The 17851-nt window shown below is 38.9% G+C and overlaps 2 protein-coding genes across 3 annotated transcripts; both read left to right on the plus strand.

The window, feature by feature from the left end:
• Positions 1 to 628: 628 nt before the first annotated feature.
• Positions 629 to 11700, plus strand: RB195_021581 (uncharacterized protein; the record flags this gene model as incomplete). Of its 2 annotated transcripts, XM_064208399.1 has the most annotated exons (19): positions 629 to 636; positions 3399 to 3518; positions 4742 to 4832; positions 4944 to 5020; positions 7213 to 7378; positions 7433 to 7628; positions 7717 to 7787; positions 7874 to 8009; positions 8135 to 8246; positions 8419 to 8559; positions 8636 to 8745; positions 8840 to 8995; positions 9205 to 9294; positions 9787 to 9982; positions 10034 to 10223; positions 10476 to 10648; positions 10712 to 10862; positions 10945 to 11016; positions 11542 to 11700. In XM_064208399.1, 19 exons carry the CDS (start codon positions 629 to 631, stop codon positions 11698 to 11700), a joined length of 2415 nt encoding a protein of 804 aa, XP_064064279.1. The 2 variants fall into 2 exon arrangements, with proteins under 2 accessions (XP_064064279.1, XP_064064280.1); XM_064208398.1 differs by lacking the exon at positions 629 to 636 and having other exon boundaries at positions 3412 to 3518.
• Positions 11701 to 14763: 3063 nt separating this feature from the next.
• RB195_021582 (uncharacterized protein) lies at positions 14764 to 17773 on the plus strand (the record flags this gene model as incomplete). Its single annotated transcript, XM_013435093.2, has 10 exons — positions 14764 to 14850; positions 15634 to 15744; positions 15817 to 15906; positions 15965 to 16074; positions 16124 to 16199; positions 16267 to 16359; positions 16978 to 17103; positions 17162 to 17305; positions 17532 to 17600; positions 17672 to 17773. The coding sequence occupies 10 exons, from the start codon at positions 14764 to 14766 to the stop codon at positions 17771 to 17773; spliced, it is 1008 nt and encodes a 335-aa protein (XP_013290547.1).
• Positions 17774 to 17851: the final 78 nt, after the last annotated feature.

The raw sequence follows: 17851 nt of genomic DNA on the forward strand, positions 1-17851 counted from the left end.
AACATGAAGTGCAGTAGTATTCTATTCAGTGGCTGTTGCGCATTTTCAAAATTGTTTGCCCGTTTGCCGTTAATACTTTGTACTTTTATAATGTAGATTACACAACATTGATTTCAGTGAGATTATTAAATTCACGGTAGTAGTAAGAAAAGCAGTCTTCCTATAAAGTATAGATGCGGTATGTGTACATGATGTGCCTTTTTGTATTATAAGGTAGTTCCAAAACAGTATGTTTTTTCTTTGCTGAACTCCGAGGATTTGTTGGTATCCACTTTGGGTTGGAAATAGGGAATTGGGAAAGCACTTGCTGGAACTAGGGTTACAGCTGTGACTTGGATAACATATCTCCATTCTTAAAAGCATGCTTATTTAGACGTATGGAAACTGTAGGAAAGCTTCTAGAGTGCTGTCAAAAGGCCAATTGTCTAAGCTTACTCACTTTTGCGGGTTCCGATTTCGGGTGTACTATCGGTTGTTTACTACTCTTTTATGCAGTTTTTTATAACTTGTTAATGCACGAATGAGGCTATGTGGGATTTTGCAACTTACCCGGAAGTACGCTCCTCAATCTTTGCTGTTTTTGTAGGGCAACATTTCGGTATCGATCCGACCTGACATTGAACCTGCAATGAAACGGTCAGTCGTATTATGATATCCATGGAAGGATGTTTCTTTCAGAGTAAACTGCTCTGGCGGAAACACTCCTTGTTGATATCTAGCCTTGTTCTAACACTCTTAGAACTACTTCGCTTTATCAACTATTTATTGATAACCTTTTGAGCTACACTTATCTCCAGTTATCAGTGATGTGATCATCCTAACTCAGTTTCTTAAAAACACTTCTCTCTTCTGTTCGCTTCTGTTTCAGATTAACTTCCACTGCTCTTTAACGATGGTATACCTAATTAGTGTTAATGCTTGAACGTACTAACATTTTTTCCTTTGTCTAAAGATGAAAATGTTGTGTGATTGATCTTTGCTATGTAATCTTAACAGAAAACCAAATTGATGAGACGCAACATCTCGGTTGCGACCACCTATTTCGAATGGGGAGAAGGAAGGGACGCATTGGATTTATGACCTCATTCCCGCTGTGTCCGTATCTATTTTGTTCCGAAGCCTTCTGCATGTTATCATCGTGTCATTGTTGGTACAAGAGGTCGTCATATACTTTACGTGAAAAACGTCAATAAGACCATTCCTGTCAGTCACACAGTGCATTTATGGAGAAATGAGAAGGAATGGACGGCATGACACACAGCTGGAAGCGTCATTCCACCAACGCCTCCTTTGCCGCCCGTCTCATCAGCCGGCTGCCCTCCCTTATTGCACTCAGCCTCCCTCTTCGTGCATTTCCGCATGTGCACATGAAGCGCATGACTGCACTTGCTGATGTTGGGCTCGTCTGAGATTTTCGCGAATTTAGCACCGATACAGCAACGCGTAGCTCGAATAGTTGCCGCGCGATTTGCGATGGAGCGCGGCACGCGATCACATTTGCACTACTGCATTCCTCCTGATGCCTCCGTCGCCTCAGTCCTCCCTCATGCCGCCGCACTCCTATTTCCTTTCGCTCTCTCACATCTTTGTGGGGGCGCTATGCTACTGCCACGCATGCACCCTTCTCCCATACCTTGTTTACTATGTGAAATAGAGACAAAAAATCCCTACGCCCTCTAGTCACAAATTACTAGGCTTATTGTGTGACGCCTTGTGCGTTCTTTCCTTCTCCAGCACTATTTTCATTCGTTTGCTGAAGTTCATATGTTCTATCTATTATTCCTGACAGGATTTGTAACAGCAAACAACTGGAGAAGAATTTGATTAATGATATAGTTCGAACGTTATCGTTTTTATTCCTTTCCCAGACACCTCTTGTGTGTACTTTTCATTCCGTTCTTATGTTTCTCTCTCTTCTGTTGCTGACATAATATGATAAGCAAAAAAAAAGCGTTTGAAAAAGAAGATTTTTGCAATATTCTAGTTCCAAACCTTTGGTCCAATGAAAAGAACATAATTCTACGCGTCAGAACTCAGTGAGTGGTAACGAGGATCATATAACCTTGTACATTGTTTGCTTATGTACAGGTATAGATAAATAGATTTTAGTTGCTACGTTTGTGTTTCCTCCAAGACGGTACATAGAATGTGATCTATATAAAGAGTAATTTTTGTTTCTTCAGCCGTATTAGTGTATATTCAAATAACAATATAATAGTGAATTGAAAAAAACTGTGATTGATTAATTTCCAAAGTTCTACCTCGATTTTTTTTGCAGTGGAATCCTAGAAATTCTTCTTATTCACAACATTCCTACTCTTTTACTTTCCTTTCAATCATGTTTAAGCTTCACCTGTAGTTTTTCTTCCATCTGCATTCGTTTAACAAACTTATGAGACATCTTATCAGCCGTATAGAACCTATTCTTTTAAGGTGAAAAATCTGTGAAGTGATTTGTCCAGAGAATTGAATTCCGAGCATTCAAATATTGTTATATATCCGCATTACTAATTCTAAAGCGTCATGAATTCCTTCAACATTCACAGCAGAGCTTTAAATATATTCCAGTAATAAAAACTTTCGGGGGACTTTTGGCACGAGTTACAATTACTAAACTGTTAAACTCTGCAGCCATTTTAATAAATTCTCAGTTTCATGAATTTAAAAAATAGCTCATTTTATCGCTCAAGACCCAAATATACAAAAAATATGGCAATATCTGAAGACTAAATCTAAGGTAAAATAAAGTACAAACTCTGTTGAGGACGAGTTCACAATGCTTTTCTCTTCACTATTTGTGCATTCGACTACACATACATATGGCCTGGATTTATGGTTGAGCGATGGTGTTAACTCTTAGATTGTTTTGAATTTGGACATTTCCTCATACTGAGCATATATTTTCCACAGCATTCTACATATCCATTCAATCTTTATGGATTTAGATATAAGAATACTTCAATCGATCTCCCTGAATCGTCGCTATTTCCACCCCTTTGTCAGCTTCGCTGTGTTTATTAGAGAAGCGCCACATTCTGTTTATATTTCTATGTCGAATAATTGCAGAGAAAAAACTTCGGTTGTAACTTTGACGACGGCGAACGAACATTTTTATGCCATTTATCAAATGTTCCTAAATCAGTAATTTGAGCGTCAGCGAAGTTGTTGAGTATGAAAAAAAATCTTGTTTTTTCTCAACAACAGCATTTTCTGAGAACACCATAGATTCTGTTTATTTTCGATTCTCGTTGTATCGCAATCCATGAGCTGATGAGTTGCGTCATTCGAAATGTTCATGCGCACTCTGCCGCGTCGTTTAGTGCGAATAAATTTTCGTGTTTCTTGTTTATTTTTAAACTTGTCCACAAGTATAAAAAAACAACGAATGTGATTTCAAGGTTTGACGATGCCATGATGAAGGACACGGAAAGCGTTGAAGACTCAGATGCCGATGCCGAAACACGATCTGCTCCTGGCGATCTCGGCGGTGTACCACAACGTACGCGTGCCACCAAATGGTGAGTACCCGTATTGATTTAAGCTCTAGTGGATATCAGTATCCTATTCCAGGTAATTAGGTTCATAAATAACGGAATTCTCAAAAAAATAGTTGGTTCAAGCTCAAATCTCGTCAAACTTTCTCCTCTTTCAGTCATAAATTTAAAAAAAGAAGTGATCAGGACGGTCACTAAACAGGTACATTGCGGAAAGAATGGAAAAAGTATTTACTTGTTCGTGTTTTTTATTTAATAAATACCTTACGTTGCTCATGTTTCTTTTGCGATTTTAACTCCTGAAAAAGTGAGAATAGAAAAGTATTGGTTAACGAACAGAAGTAGGAGTATTTTCGTTATGTTCTTGTTTTAATGAAGTGTTACTACTGAAAACAAGTGATAGTGTTGTCCTGGATTTTCCCCTAACTGAAATTTCTGAAATAGTCGTTAATTAAATAGCAACAGCTAATGTGATTTCCTTTACACTAATCAAGATAATCAGCTTATTCGCCGAGAAAAACTTTCCTCTCACGCTTCTGTTGTCTTGGCAGGTGGCCAGATGTGTGACGTTCTGTTTATCCTCCAAGCGGCCAAGAACTTGTTAAGGAGTATTGTCTAAAGACTGCTAAAGTTCAGCAGCTGTTCGTGACAGCTAGCCAGGCGGCCTAACTACAGCAATAATTGCACTCGGGATGTTGTGGATCAAAGACTACACGTTGTGTCATCCGATATTAGAATAAAAGAAAATTTGCCGATGTTCTCGGGGGATCTCTGTATTGATTTTTGTCGGATAAGAGTTTCTGTGTCGCTTTTTTTTTGCTTGGTGTATAAAACTTGGTACTTCAGAAAGATTGCTTGCCAAATAGACATTCTAATCGATTGATTTCAAATCATTCTTTGAGTTTCTGACTTTCCCTACGGACACTTGAAGTACTCCTACTTTAACCTGTCCTTTGAGTCTGAGTGTGTCGTAGTTTAACAACAAATATTTTGAAAATACGCCAAATCGCAAATCATTGCAGAATTCTGACCTGTGCAGTTTCCGTTTTTGTTTAGCTAAACCTCAAGAAAAACCTGGGCATGTTTTTGATTGTGAGTAGCTAGAGGAAGTGTAATTAATCGTTAAATGTTGGATTCCGCTCACTGTATACAAGGTATCTCGATATCAGTTTCACTCACGTTGTTAGGCGGTCAATATAGAACTTTTAGACAGCGCTATTCTATTCACGAGGAAGAGTGAATTTCAGGAGTCATAGTCGCCAGGCTTCACAAGGCGTTCCGTTTCGCAACGTTGAGAAACCTCGTCGGATTCGTGACATTCGCGACAAGCATTGGCAGGTCAGCCACCATACCCTTCCGAAGACAATTCCACAGTTCTTTGTCATCGAAAAATGTGACTAATGCGAAATCATTCCACACTGTTCAAAACACGCTCGAGAAGTTTTGCAGGAGAAGCAGAATGAAATGATTGAATTCGAGATGAGTGTGCTTGTACAGGAGTCGCAGTGCGGTATAGGGAAATGGAGGTAGGCACTATATTTTGTTCTTTTCGTATACATTGTCCTTGATCGCTTTCGGAAGTTATTCTGTAAACCAGACGTATGACACCTTGTGTTCGAGTTCGATCATTTGAGGCATGCAGTCGACGATCACTTGAACATTGGTTTGGATGTTGTTAATCCACTAAACATCACATGTTTCAAATATTGGCTTCGATTTGCGTCGCTGAAATCCCTTACTGCGATGGAGTTTATCGACCCTCATTTGATATGAATTAGTTTCACCAACAGGGGCAAATCTTCGTAGCCATACTGTCCAGGCAAATGTTCCTGATTTGCAATACAATACAGAGAGGATGGTTTCAAACAAAGCTTCTGGTTTCTGATCACCAAAAGCGTTGCTAGGCACCTGTGTTACATATAGCCTAGTCTAATCATATTTATTCTCTTCAGGCTGCTGTCACAGAATTTTTGTAAATTTCGGGTGATTCTGAACACATCACTGTGGCATTGCGGGAACTGGCCTTGAATACGACATGACAAAAGAGTTAAAAGAATTCCCACCGTGCAGATAGCTAGGTAGTGTAGATTTACCGAAGCACTGCCGACTACAGGACACAGCAAGGCGATCACTATTTTTAACGAACATTACAAGAGCTTTGATAAGAGTTGAACATATGTTTGTTGGGATACGATGGATCGAACAAAACATTTTAGAACACGGTCGTCGTCATCATTGACAATACAGTATACTAGGCGTTTTGTGCATGAAATCTTCACTTCGCAACTAACAGCGATATTTTCCTTTTTATTGAGGGTAAGGTGTGCTCAGCTCCAACCGACTTGGGGTGAGGAGGAGGCCTTACCCAGTAAGAATGTGGTATTACGACAGCAATATTGAAGGTATAGTGTTTGTCAACTAATTGTTTCAGTCTACGTTTAGTTTTAGTCATTACATTCTGGTTGTGGTTTCTTGCTGGTCCTTGCCGCGCTCGGCACGTGCAACCACGTGTTACATGTGCTAGGAGGCAATCTAGGAATGGACACAATGCACAGGAATTTAAAAAAAAGGCTCTGGCCTGTCCCGTACACGCTGCCATCGTATACGGTGATGCGTAGCAATTGTTATCATAATAATTACAGTAGGGATAGGACGACCACTACGTTATGGTGGTCATTTGATACCACATAGTAGGTTTAACTTCTTCGTCAGCATGGATGCTATACTACAGCACGACTTTCTGGATAATCTCTGAATCTCCTTCCTTCATGTCTATTCCGCTGGAGTAAATTGTAGATATAAAAATCGCTTGCACTTCCTTCAGCATGCATTAGGTTCATGCTTAAATGAGTAAAAAATATGAACGAGATGAGTTTAGACGTTGCTGAACATGTTTGAAAGGTGATGACTTTTCACTTATTTTTTCGGCTTTGGGAATTAATATGTGATCGATCTAAATTTACCGATCGAAACACTAGAGACCCAATTTTGAGCCAACAGGTGTTAGACAAGAAAATATTTACAGCACTGAAAACGTTACTGACGGATGGCAGCAGCGTCTGAAGTGGTCGCAACATTTTCATACTTTAGAGATTGTGCAAAATGTGTTTTCATTGTTATAAACACCCCTCTTTGTCTTCCAATAAGGTGCCCACCAGACACGTTCGCACTGGGGCAAGTTCTCGAGTGAAACACGACGAGTTCATCGGGGTCCCTGTGCCCAATACCCTCCGTACGCGCCAACAGCGATTCAATAGAAATTGTAGCTGTCCGGGTTAGATGCTATATGTGTCATTTTGTACCTTTGTCTGCCTGTGTCAGAAGCTTCCATATCAAATGTTTTATTCAAACACTCGAACAATATTAAGCTAGATGTGCATATGTCATCAAAATTTCCATTTGTATCATGTAAGTGCTGAAAGTTGACTAGACATCAATCATATTCCCCAAATCATGAGCATATCATAGACATTTCCGATGTTTAAAATGAATGAGCACGCTACTTGCAAAGAAAGAGAATCGTATGAAAAAAGTTGAAAACATGTGAAGCTCTAATCGCTACCGTACCTTCTTTTTAACATTGAGAAGCCGCATATTTACTAAGTGAGATTCGTCTTAGAAGAGCTACGTTGTATCAAGTCAATTTCCATGATACATACATCATTTTCTCGACCTTACGAACAAATTATATTCCATTTCTAAGGTCAAATTGTTGTAGGCCATCTCGGCTGTCATTTTTGGGTTCGCGGAGGTGGATGATTATTTTGCTGTGTTGGTACTGCGCAGTACAAGGTATTGTTGTCAATGGTCTCGTTCCGTCAGCGATCTCATCAATAGAACGTCGCTTCAAGCTTAGTACTAGCACTATGGGTCGCATTGTGCAGGTATTCAGTAGAAATTTATAGATTATGCATCGCTTCATACATAATTCATTCTAGTTTTACGATTTTGGATATGTGTTGTTTTGCATACCGGTGTCTTATTTTGGTGGTCGGCATAGTAAGCCGGCCGTTCTTGGTGCTGGACTTGCTCTTATGGCTTTTGGAAGTTTATTGTTTTCTACGCCACATATGTTAGCGGATAGTTACTCAACAAATCAGGATAGCAAGTCTTTCGGCTCGTGCTCCATCAGAAGTAAGCCGCTTTTTCTGGTATCTCCCTATTGATGTTATTAACTCTTTATGCTGTTGTGCGTGCAATTCCCTCATCGGTTCCTTTTCAGCGCCGTGGAATATTTCGGACGCGGATGCGTTGGCCTTGACGGCCAGCTGTGAGGCGGAAAAACAAAATCAGGTGCGTGTCAGTACCAAAAAATTGTTCTTTTTTTCACCCTTATTTTATCCACTCATCACTTTGTACATACTGTAATGCTGATTCAGCCAGGGACCTTCCGATTTGTTTTCTTATTCTGTATGGCTCACTTTCTTCATGGTATAGGGGCGACTCCTTTGTTCACTATTGGAGTTTCGTATATTGACGAGAATGTGGGCAAGGCTTTGTCGTCATTATTTGTTGGTGAGTTTAGATTTCCTATCTTTTTGTACTTTATTTTTGTAAATGCGTCGGGACACAGTTGAACCAGTATCTAGTAGGAGTTATTGTCACTCACTCGCACTTTCATGACCGCTCATTTCTTGTAGGAATTTTCTATTCTTTTGCCGTGTTCGGGCCAGCTGCGGGATTCCTCACTGCGGGTACATTCTTGACATACCACACTGATTTTTGGCACTTGCCAGCCGAGCAGATTTCACGGTGAGTTATAGCTTCTCAGATTATTTCATTCAAGTAGAACTTACTCGTTGTTTTCACATCTGAAAACGTCTTATACCAATAATGCCATTAATTTTCTAAACTTTATTTATAAAGAGTTTTCTTATTGGTGTCAGACTGTTCAGACTGACCAAGCACTATCTTGTTCCTTCAGAGTGAGTGGAGATGAGACGGATCCGTCGTGGGTTGGAGCGTGGTGGTTAGGCTTTGTACTCGCTTCACTAGTTGCAATGGTTGCTGTGATCCCAATTGCTTGTCTTCCAAAAGTCCTTCCTGAATCTCTGAAGTGGCACAGGTAGCCTGAAAGATAATGAAATCTGCTCGTTCATATTCCCCACCGTTTTTTTTTTCGGTTATCTCCTTGTATCTAGAAACCGACTTGTGGAAACTTCGCAAGCATCGCGCAGACGTACCCCTGAGTGTTGTGGACTTGCTGGGACGAACAAAACTGCAGCTCTTTATAGAGATGCTCCCTCACAAGGTAGTGCCAGATCTTTTTCGGATAGCAGTAGCCATTGTCATCATAGAGAGTATGACGTTACATTATTGTCCGATTGTCACGCATCTGTTATCAGAAGACTCTACTCTATTGCTCACATCAATTACAACACGAGGAAGAGGTCCACTCTGGTATAAACTATGGCTGGACGTACGACATATACCAATTGCGATCTATCGTATTCTAACTAATGCACCTTTCATGTTGATAACGCTTGCCTTGGCGATTGATAGTAAGTTTTGGTTGTTCCTCATGTTTTTTTTTCGCCGCCCTTCCCATCGTTCGATCCCTTTGAAAGCATGAAGCTAAAAGGAGTAATGCTTTCAAATGAAACGCAGAAGTAGATTTATTTTTATTTTTGAATTCTTCTCTCATGTTCATCTTAAAATCATCTTCGAACAAAATATCTGTTTTTTTTTATCACAGTGATGTACTGTTTAGGTCTTGTTGTGACGGGTGCGTCTTCATTCATGTCAAAATATTTGGAACGACAATTCAATGTGCCACCAAGTAATTCCAGTTTCCTCATCGGTAAGTTCACTATGAAAAAACAAAAACAAAACTGTGAGTACCATTGAATTTTATGCAAATGTATTCATTTATCTATTAAGAACACTTAATAGAGCACTGTTTCAAACAGAAATTTAAAATCATCAAAGTAAAGTTGTTTTTTTTTTCTCGGAACTGACACATTTTCGTTAATTGTATGTGATACTATCTACTTATCCTTCAGGGTTTTTTTGTATCAATTTCCTTTCGGGACTGTGGCGAACCTGATGAACGGTGACCTCTTTAGTTGTAGTCCAGAATTGTTTCCCCTGTAGTAATTTGTGGCCTCTAAGACACCCTGCAATTAAAAATGCTTGTCTGCTGGCATATAGTTCTTTCCGGAGTATTGCTTCTTTTTTTTATTTGTACTTTCTATCACTAGAAATATCGCATTTGTTAAAGGATAATGTGGAATGCATATTTCAACCCTTGATTTAGTTGAGCTTTGCGTGATTTGAAAGAACCTTTTTCAAGGCTGCATCATGGTACCAATGGCTGGAATTGGATGCATGATTTCTGGTTTTATAGTACAGTATTTCCGACTGAACTGTGTAACAACACTGAAGCTCTCTGTGGGATTGTTATTCTTCTCGCTAATACTTACTCCGATGTATCTCATATATTGTCCGCATGATCCTCTTGTAGGCGTGGAAACGACATATCCTGACCGGTAAGCATTTTGTCTTACACTTATGTTGTGCTGTTATTTTCTCCCCTTAAGTGATGGTCAAATATCTGTCGGCAATTATTCGGATGTGGAACCATCACTGCGAAGTTCCTGCAATTCCCATTGTTTGTGTAGCGAGTCTGAGTTTCGTCCAGTTTGTGCGGAATTTGTGGATGGACGGCAGCTTTCATACTATTCGCCGTGTTTTGCTGGATGTTCTGAGCCGTATTCACCTATGCAAAAGGTTTGTTCATGTAAGAAAAGTCTAAGGAATTCTTTATTGGAAACGATGACCTGATTGAGTAGAGTTTGTTAGTGTTATTGTACGTAGCAACTGTGAATATTGAAGATGCAAGATTCATATCGGTGCGTATTTGTCCGTAAGCACCCATTAATTCCTAAAAAGAAAAAAAAGTGGTTACAAGTGGAATTGGCTACATTACTACCTTCACTTAACCGTACCTAAATTTCGGATAGTGAAAAGAAACTTGTTTAGATTTACTCGAACTGCACTTGTGTAGTAGAAACTCCCCGTCTCCATGTTCGTCAAGTTAAGAAAGGATTATGTGAGTCGAAATGCAAAGGTCTTCTTGGCTTCCTTATTATTTTTGCGCCGCTTTCACTATGTACATTCGGTGTTGGTGTGCCAATTATTTCTGTGATTTTAAGGTACGTTAGTCTCGATATGTTGAATAACTGAGTTTTACTATTGGTTTTATGGTCGTTTTATAGAACTGTGGACTACAATGAGCGATCATTTGCGCTGGGCATCCAGGGTATTCTAGTACGGATCATTGGAACTATTCCTGCACCAGTGTTGTTTGGATGGATGTTCGATGTGAGCTGTATTCGTTACCAGTCGGAGCCATGCGGGGATTCTGAGGTAAATGAACTCATCTTATCTTCCTTACTTTTAACAATAGTATTTTACCATGATTAGCTCATGAGATTTTATTATTTTGAAGAGTGGAAGTTGCCTACTGTATTCGAATAAGCTACTTGCTGATCTTTTCCTCACCTTCTCGATAATTGGACAGGTATTTTTTAACCCAAATTAATTTGTTTCTACTTGTTGACCTGCAATTATAAGTGTGTTCGGATTTAATTCGGGCATGAATTCGTAGTCATAGATGTGATAGTCGGACCCGGTACTCCGACCCCTTTCACTTTTGCACGGTTTGCGAAGGGGCCCACTTCACTTCTGTACGGTTGGGACCCTCTTCATTTTGGACGATTGGCGATGGGATCCTCACCATTTAAGCCGCGCTCCATGAGCTGGACCCCCTTCACGTGAGGAATATCCGGCTCCTCCTTATCGCACCTATGTTCATAGTGAAAATAGCTGATGGTTGTTGTCCTCAGCAGTGGGTGTATACGAGATGTGAATTCGCACTTCTTACATTCCGGTTTCCTAACCCTAATTCCACCTCTTGTCAATTCATTGCTTTTTTATTACATTTTCAAACCTGGCTGTTATGCACACATTGTGGCCAACATTTGAAAAATAGAATGTCAACGTTCTTTATGTTTTGTATCGGTGTCTTAAAAATCTGGATGTTCAGGCTCTGGCTATGGTAATTCTTACCAGTGTATTAATGGTTTATGGTGGGACGTTACAAGATGATCCGTTACCTGATGTTGCTCTGAAAGAAGTGGACCATGTTGTCGAGGACGGCGAAGACAGAGACAAAGCAGAGACGGCAGCGCCACTACTTCAATAGCCATATTTGTTCTTCTGGCACAGTTACTGTTTGGCTTCATATTGCACCCGTGTACTCAATTTTATGCACCCGTTTCAAGTCTTTTATCAGCGCTTCTTTTTATGGCGCATCGTGTTTTTTTAGACTTATACTTAGATATATCCAGCAATCGCGTCTTGTAGTACGGTTACCACGGTCAATTTGTTGACAGGTGCGATGGTTTTACCCATCCCGTTGTTTCTGGATGTCTAATGTTTCCCATTCCTTCTTCTGCATGCATTTTAGTTAATATAGATGTTTACGCTATATCTCTGCTCATTTTAGATACATATGTTAGTGCTAGTGAAATGTTCCGGTTAAAAACCCCGAGTAGAGCATTCCCCTTTGACTTTACCCGGTTCGTCTTTTGAATCACAACGAATTTGGAGTTGCGTTTTAGGCGAGAGTTTTCACTCGATGATGCTTTAATCCTGTATTACCGGTAATATTTTATAGAAATATATATATTTTTTGGTGCAAAGTATAAGATTCTATCAGGTTTTCTTGTGATTGCAGCATTCTGTTCCTTTTTGTTCGAATAAAATGTTGATCGAAGAGACGGTAGTGTGTTATGTACTTTTTGTAATAGAATAATGCACATTCTGACACGATATTATTGAAGCCACTACATTTTACTAAGCAGTGTTTTCATTTAAACCTCGTTGAACCTCGTTAATTGTTTCTGATAGAGTAAACGTAAAAGAAGCAGTTGTTCCAACATTTATCAGCGGTGTTCTCCTGATTTCCTCTAGAACACGTTGCAGTTTTTGTAAGATGAAATGCAAGGAAATTTTGCATGCTTCTGTGCCGATTCCCTTTGAGTAGACTATTTCCTCAATATTTCCAAGCTTAGACAACTTTCATAGTCCTTTCTGAAGGTTTGGTTAGCCGCACACTCCATCAAGTCACATTATTTTGCGGGTACATATCGTTGCGAAAGCTCAGCGACGAACATACGCGCAGCGATAGTTGGATCAATGCTAAATCACCTATCGACCAGTAACGGATAAATTTGCTGGAATCATGAATTCTTTCGCTATCGGATAACGAAGACGAGTATGAGTAGCGATTAACGCCGGGAACGAAATTAAATAGTTGAATCGTTTAACAAAGAGGTAAGTGCTACAGCACTACCGCCATATCTATAAGTTATTTTAAGTTCATAGTTCAAAATAAAATTGTAGTGTAAACAGTGCGATAGAATCATCATGGATTAATACAATAATTCAGATGTTTAAATAGTTACTCACACAGTCATTTTTTTCCAGATATATTTTGGTAGAAAAAAAAGAAGCAGAATATACCTAAGAAAAAAGACGTAACAATCTCAAGCTCCTGGAGACACCTTGTTGAGGTTAAAAATGTGGATAGTGTGGAACATGACTGGTTCCCAATAAAAGTACTAAGTATCATAATTCGAATGTATAGTATCATAATCAATAGAGGCACTATGGTTCTCTAAGTGGAGGCACTGTCGCATCGTGATGTACCTACCAATCAATACTTCACTACGTATTTGATCCTAATGGTTTGTACTAAGAACTTTTTAAAAAACTTATTGTTTGTATAAACGCACAAGGGACAAGAAATCTTTAATCCGGAGATTTGAGTGGACCGTACTTCATATATCCACCCTGTACTTCATATGCGAGATCAAAAATCAAGAAACATTAGAAGCAGGCTTTGGCTACTAGACAAGAAGAGGAACTCAGCGTTTCCTCATTTCGGATTTCTAGATTTTTCGTCATCTTTATATGTAATTGAGTATGCTAACAAATACATGCCAATGCTGAATAGTCTCAACAAAATGTCCATGCAATAAATGTCGACAAAGACAACAACAAAACTGTAGTTGCCCCACTTCTAATCATGGGATTCTCGACTACTATTCGAGTGTATTACATTCCAGTCACATCATCGCATCAACACATCATGTGAGATCATCAGTGAAAGTATCGAAATAAAAACACAGCGCTGTGGATATGGTCAGACTACAGACGTGCAATCCCCTGCTCCTCTGCAACCGTACCAGGAACAACAGTCCAACTCAACATAGATACCCACAATCTCATAGATAACATTAACATCACCCTTTCAAAGATCTATCCAAGTGGAATGGAACATCACGATTTGAAAATTCGAACCGAAAGTGCGTATCACTACGTTTTCCGCAAATGACAATTCAGCAAAAAGCAAGCTATTGGAATCGTAATTTGGCGCGCCTGTAAGGGAAAATTCGTTGTTGACCGAGGAATTTTCGTTCCGTTCTACGAACCAAACTCCGATTGAAACTGTGTTTTTACTTATCCTTTATAAGCTTGCCCTACTATGGCGCAAGTATCTCTTTTATGATTGGTTTCTGCGGCTTCATTCGCCATAGGTGGATTGGTTGTCACCTTGTGGCGGTCTGTTGTTGGATGTTCGTGTTACTTGTGTCTAGGATCTGATTTTATGTAAATTTCTAGATTATTGTGATACGAACTATCTATTCGAACTCTGTGAGCAATTTTCACGTTATTCCAATCATTCGCCTTGCCATTTTCAATCATTGCGCATCCTTTCGTATAATCATAGCAGTGACTGGTTCCGCCCCTTCACATTCCGTTTGGCTATTGATTCTTCTAGTGTGATCAACAGTGCGTTACGGTGAGCTTTAACTGACTCTAGGACACTTTCTTTTCATTCTCTAGATGTTTCATTCTCCTTTATTCGGTTTGATGGCTGAATAATCTCTTAACTTGTTTGGAACTTACCGTTCATTCTTTTATCGTTGCATTCCGTAAGCACTTATTTTTTTATAATGTCATTAATTCAATTGTTTTAATTACTCATGAAAAGATACCAATTTTGCTCTTTTTTATTTTTTTTCTTCACTATTTATGTACTTTTGTATGGAAATTCCGAAGATTATCTCCTCTCTTCTGTCCTGTGATCGCTCATTCTTATATTTGGAGTCCCTTTCAGCTTTTGTATACGATTCTTGCTATTGTTGTGCGTTTGCTTAGCAAGCAGAGCTTATGTGTTAGTTTTCTAGTTGTTGTAGGTATGCCCCTACCCATATTCGGCAAATCACACAAGTCTCCTGCCGATGTGGTGAAAAATCTCAAGGAGGCTCTCGTTGCTGTGGAGAAGGTAACCACTTCCATTATGCATTTCACTTTCAAATTTGAAATTTTATGGGTAATTTTTTTTTGTTTTGCTTCGTTACTACTTCTCTTCCATCCTTCATGCATCCGTTTACTTAGCAGAATGTGTTACGCATTCTGTTATTCTAATAAGACTGACTTATTCGCTCTCATTTTGAAACTTTTAAAACAAGTTTTTTGAACTATTCATGTGTCATACATTGACAGCACGTGTTTGCGTTTGTTGAACTTTTTTTTTTGATCTTTGTAGATCTTCCCTTCTGTCTTTCTGTACTCTTGAAAGTACAAACTGAAGGTGATATGAATTGATAGATCCACAGCAGCATTTTCCCGTTCCTCCTCTGATATTGGTTATGTCTTTTTTTTTTGATGAATCAGCAGTCCGAAACATAGGACATAGATACAAAAGTCTATATCAATGTTAAAGGCTGTGATCTACTAGATTTTATGATTTTTTTTTCAGTTAGCTCTATTTCCTTTGTTCCTTGAATGTTGCGTATTTTGTCTTTATATAGATATTATATTGTTATATTGTTTGCTGCATAGCTACGACGTAGCGCATATCAACAATTCATGCGTAGGTGCGTCCCAACCAAGTTCATTCAAACTTTATTGGGATCGGTTGAATTGTGTTATACTGACATATTTGTCGGTATGAATTTTGAATACAGTGTTCAACATTTTCAGCGCATAAGAGTTGATGAAGTTGTTATGGTTTTTTCTACAGCAATTGTTTAAATTTGATCTTAGTTATGTTCGAGCTTTGCAGACACAAGGTGATAAGAAGGGTGACAAAGCAGTGGAAGAAGTGAACAAATGGCTGCAAATGGTGAAGAGCATTATTTACGGGTCAGAAACGCAGGATCCTCATAGCGAGCAGGTGTGTACATTCTCAAACTGTTCAAACTTTAATCCTCACCTTAAAACTCATGCCTTCAGGTTTGAATTATAGGTAGCACAACTCGCTCAAGAGACTTATAATGCCAATGTTCTGCCGATGCTCATTAAAAATCTACCGAAACTCGACTTTGAGAGCAAGAAGGTTCATCACTGCTTGTTTAGTTTTTTGATCGCTGCAATTCTTATTTTGTGATTCCTAGGATGTTGCTCAGATTTTCAACAATCTTCTTCGCAGACAAATTGGAACCCGCTCTCCCACTGTAGAATATTTAGGTGCTCGTCCCGAAATGCTTGTCCTTCTTGTTAACGGGTGCGTTTACCTTTGAAATTTCTTCGTCATATTAGTTACAGTGTTTCAGCTATCAAAACGGTGACATTGCCGTCACATGTGGTCATATGCTGCGTGAATGTATTCGCCATGATCAGTTAGCAAAGGTTTGTTTTCTATTCCAGTAATCTGAAGGTGCTAATAGGTAAAAGATTGGCTTTCTCTTGGTTTTAGATTCTGCTGCAGCATGAATCGTTTTATAAGTTCTTCACGTATGTCGAGTTGTCTGCATTCGACATTGCCTCCGATGCCTTTGCTACGTTCAAGGTTTAATTTCCTTCATTTTCTTTTTGTTTTGAAACACCGTATGTTTTAATATTAATCTTAATTTTCTGATTGGGCTCATATCTGATGTCAGTGAAAGAGATGTTATTAAAGTATTGACATACAGTCGGTATTCTTCATATTCTGACGGAGATTTTTATCTTGGAAGAGTCGAAAGATCTGTTACTGGCAGAGAATAGGAATCAACCATCACAGTACCGTGTAACATGAGTATAATATGACACAATTCAGAACGTTCATCGCTTGCCATCTAATAAATTGCTGCTTTTAAATTTTGGTGGATGTTTTGCACGATTTGATGATAATACATCAGGAGTTTGCCCAACTGTGGAAAATTCATAGTTAAAAAAGGCATAGTTTATAAATTGCTTATGCGTTTTCTTCTCTCGAACAGTTCCTCGTATATGAGCTTAGTATGAACATCCATAGCAGTACATTTGACAAACGTTTCATGTTTTTTTTTTTAATGAAGAAGATGTAGTTATGAAGAAATTGAATTTTTGCACAAGATTTGCATGTTTGCACTATTTTGGTTTATATTGCATGTTAATCTCTACATCTATGGTTTGATCTGTTTTGAAAGTCCTTCTACATTTCTAGGATTTGATCACTCGGCACAAAACATTATGCGCCGAGTTTTTGGACGCTAATTACGATCGTTTTTTCACCGAATATCAGAAACTGCTCAATTCGGATAATTACGTTACAAGGCGCCAGTCACTTAAGGTAATTTCTGTAGATTTCTTATGTTTGATCTACTTCCTTTATATGATGTGATGTTCAGTTGCTCGGTGAATTACTACTGGATCGTCACAACTTCAATGTAATGACGCGATATATTTCAAATCCGGAAAACCTCAAGCTCATGATGGAATTGCTACGTGAGAAGAGTCGTAGCATCCAATTTGAAGCTTTTCATGTGTTTAAAGTGAGTCATACTTGTTTCGACTTACATTAAACCCTGGAACAAGCCTAAGCATTAAGATGAGAGTGAGATTTTTTGTAAAACTTCAAGAGGAAAGATGTCATAAAATCATGCTTTATTTTACTTCAGATTTTACTTACAAGTACTCTACACGATCAGCAAAATAGAGACATAGTTTATTTCTGTCACAGCACACTTCACTGAAACAGAGTGACAAAGATGTTTTCAGGTCTTTGTTGCTAATCCGAACAAACCCCGTCCTATTGCCGATATTCTGTTGAGGAATCGCGAAAAACTGGTTGGTGACGTGTTCTGCATTGCGCTCAATGATAATATCAATAGTCACCCAGTTGTATTTCTGATGTTCAGGTCGACTTCCTGGCGCAGTTCCATACGGAACGTACAGATGACGAACAATTCAACGACGAGAAAGCGTACTTGATCAAACAGATTCAGGAAATGAAGGCTTGAGAAGACGAGGATTTGCTCTTTTCGTATTCCATGTAATATTTCCTTTCTTTTATATCAGTTATCATTGGCGTGAGTTCT

The sequence above is a fragment of the Necator americanus genome, chromosome X (assembly GCF_031761385.1).
Source record: "Necator americanus strain Aroian chromosome X, whole genome shotgun sequence".
Classification (NCBI taxonomy): domain Eukaryota; kingdom Metazoa; phylum Nematoda; class Chromadorea; order Rhabditida; family Ancylostomatidae; genus Necator; species Necator americanus.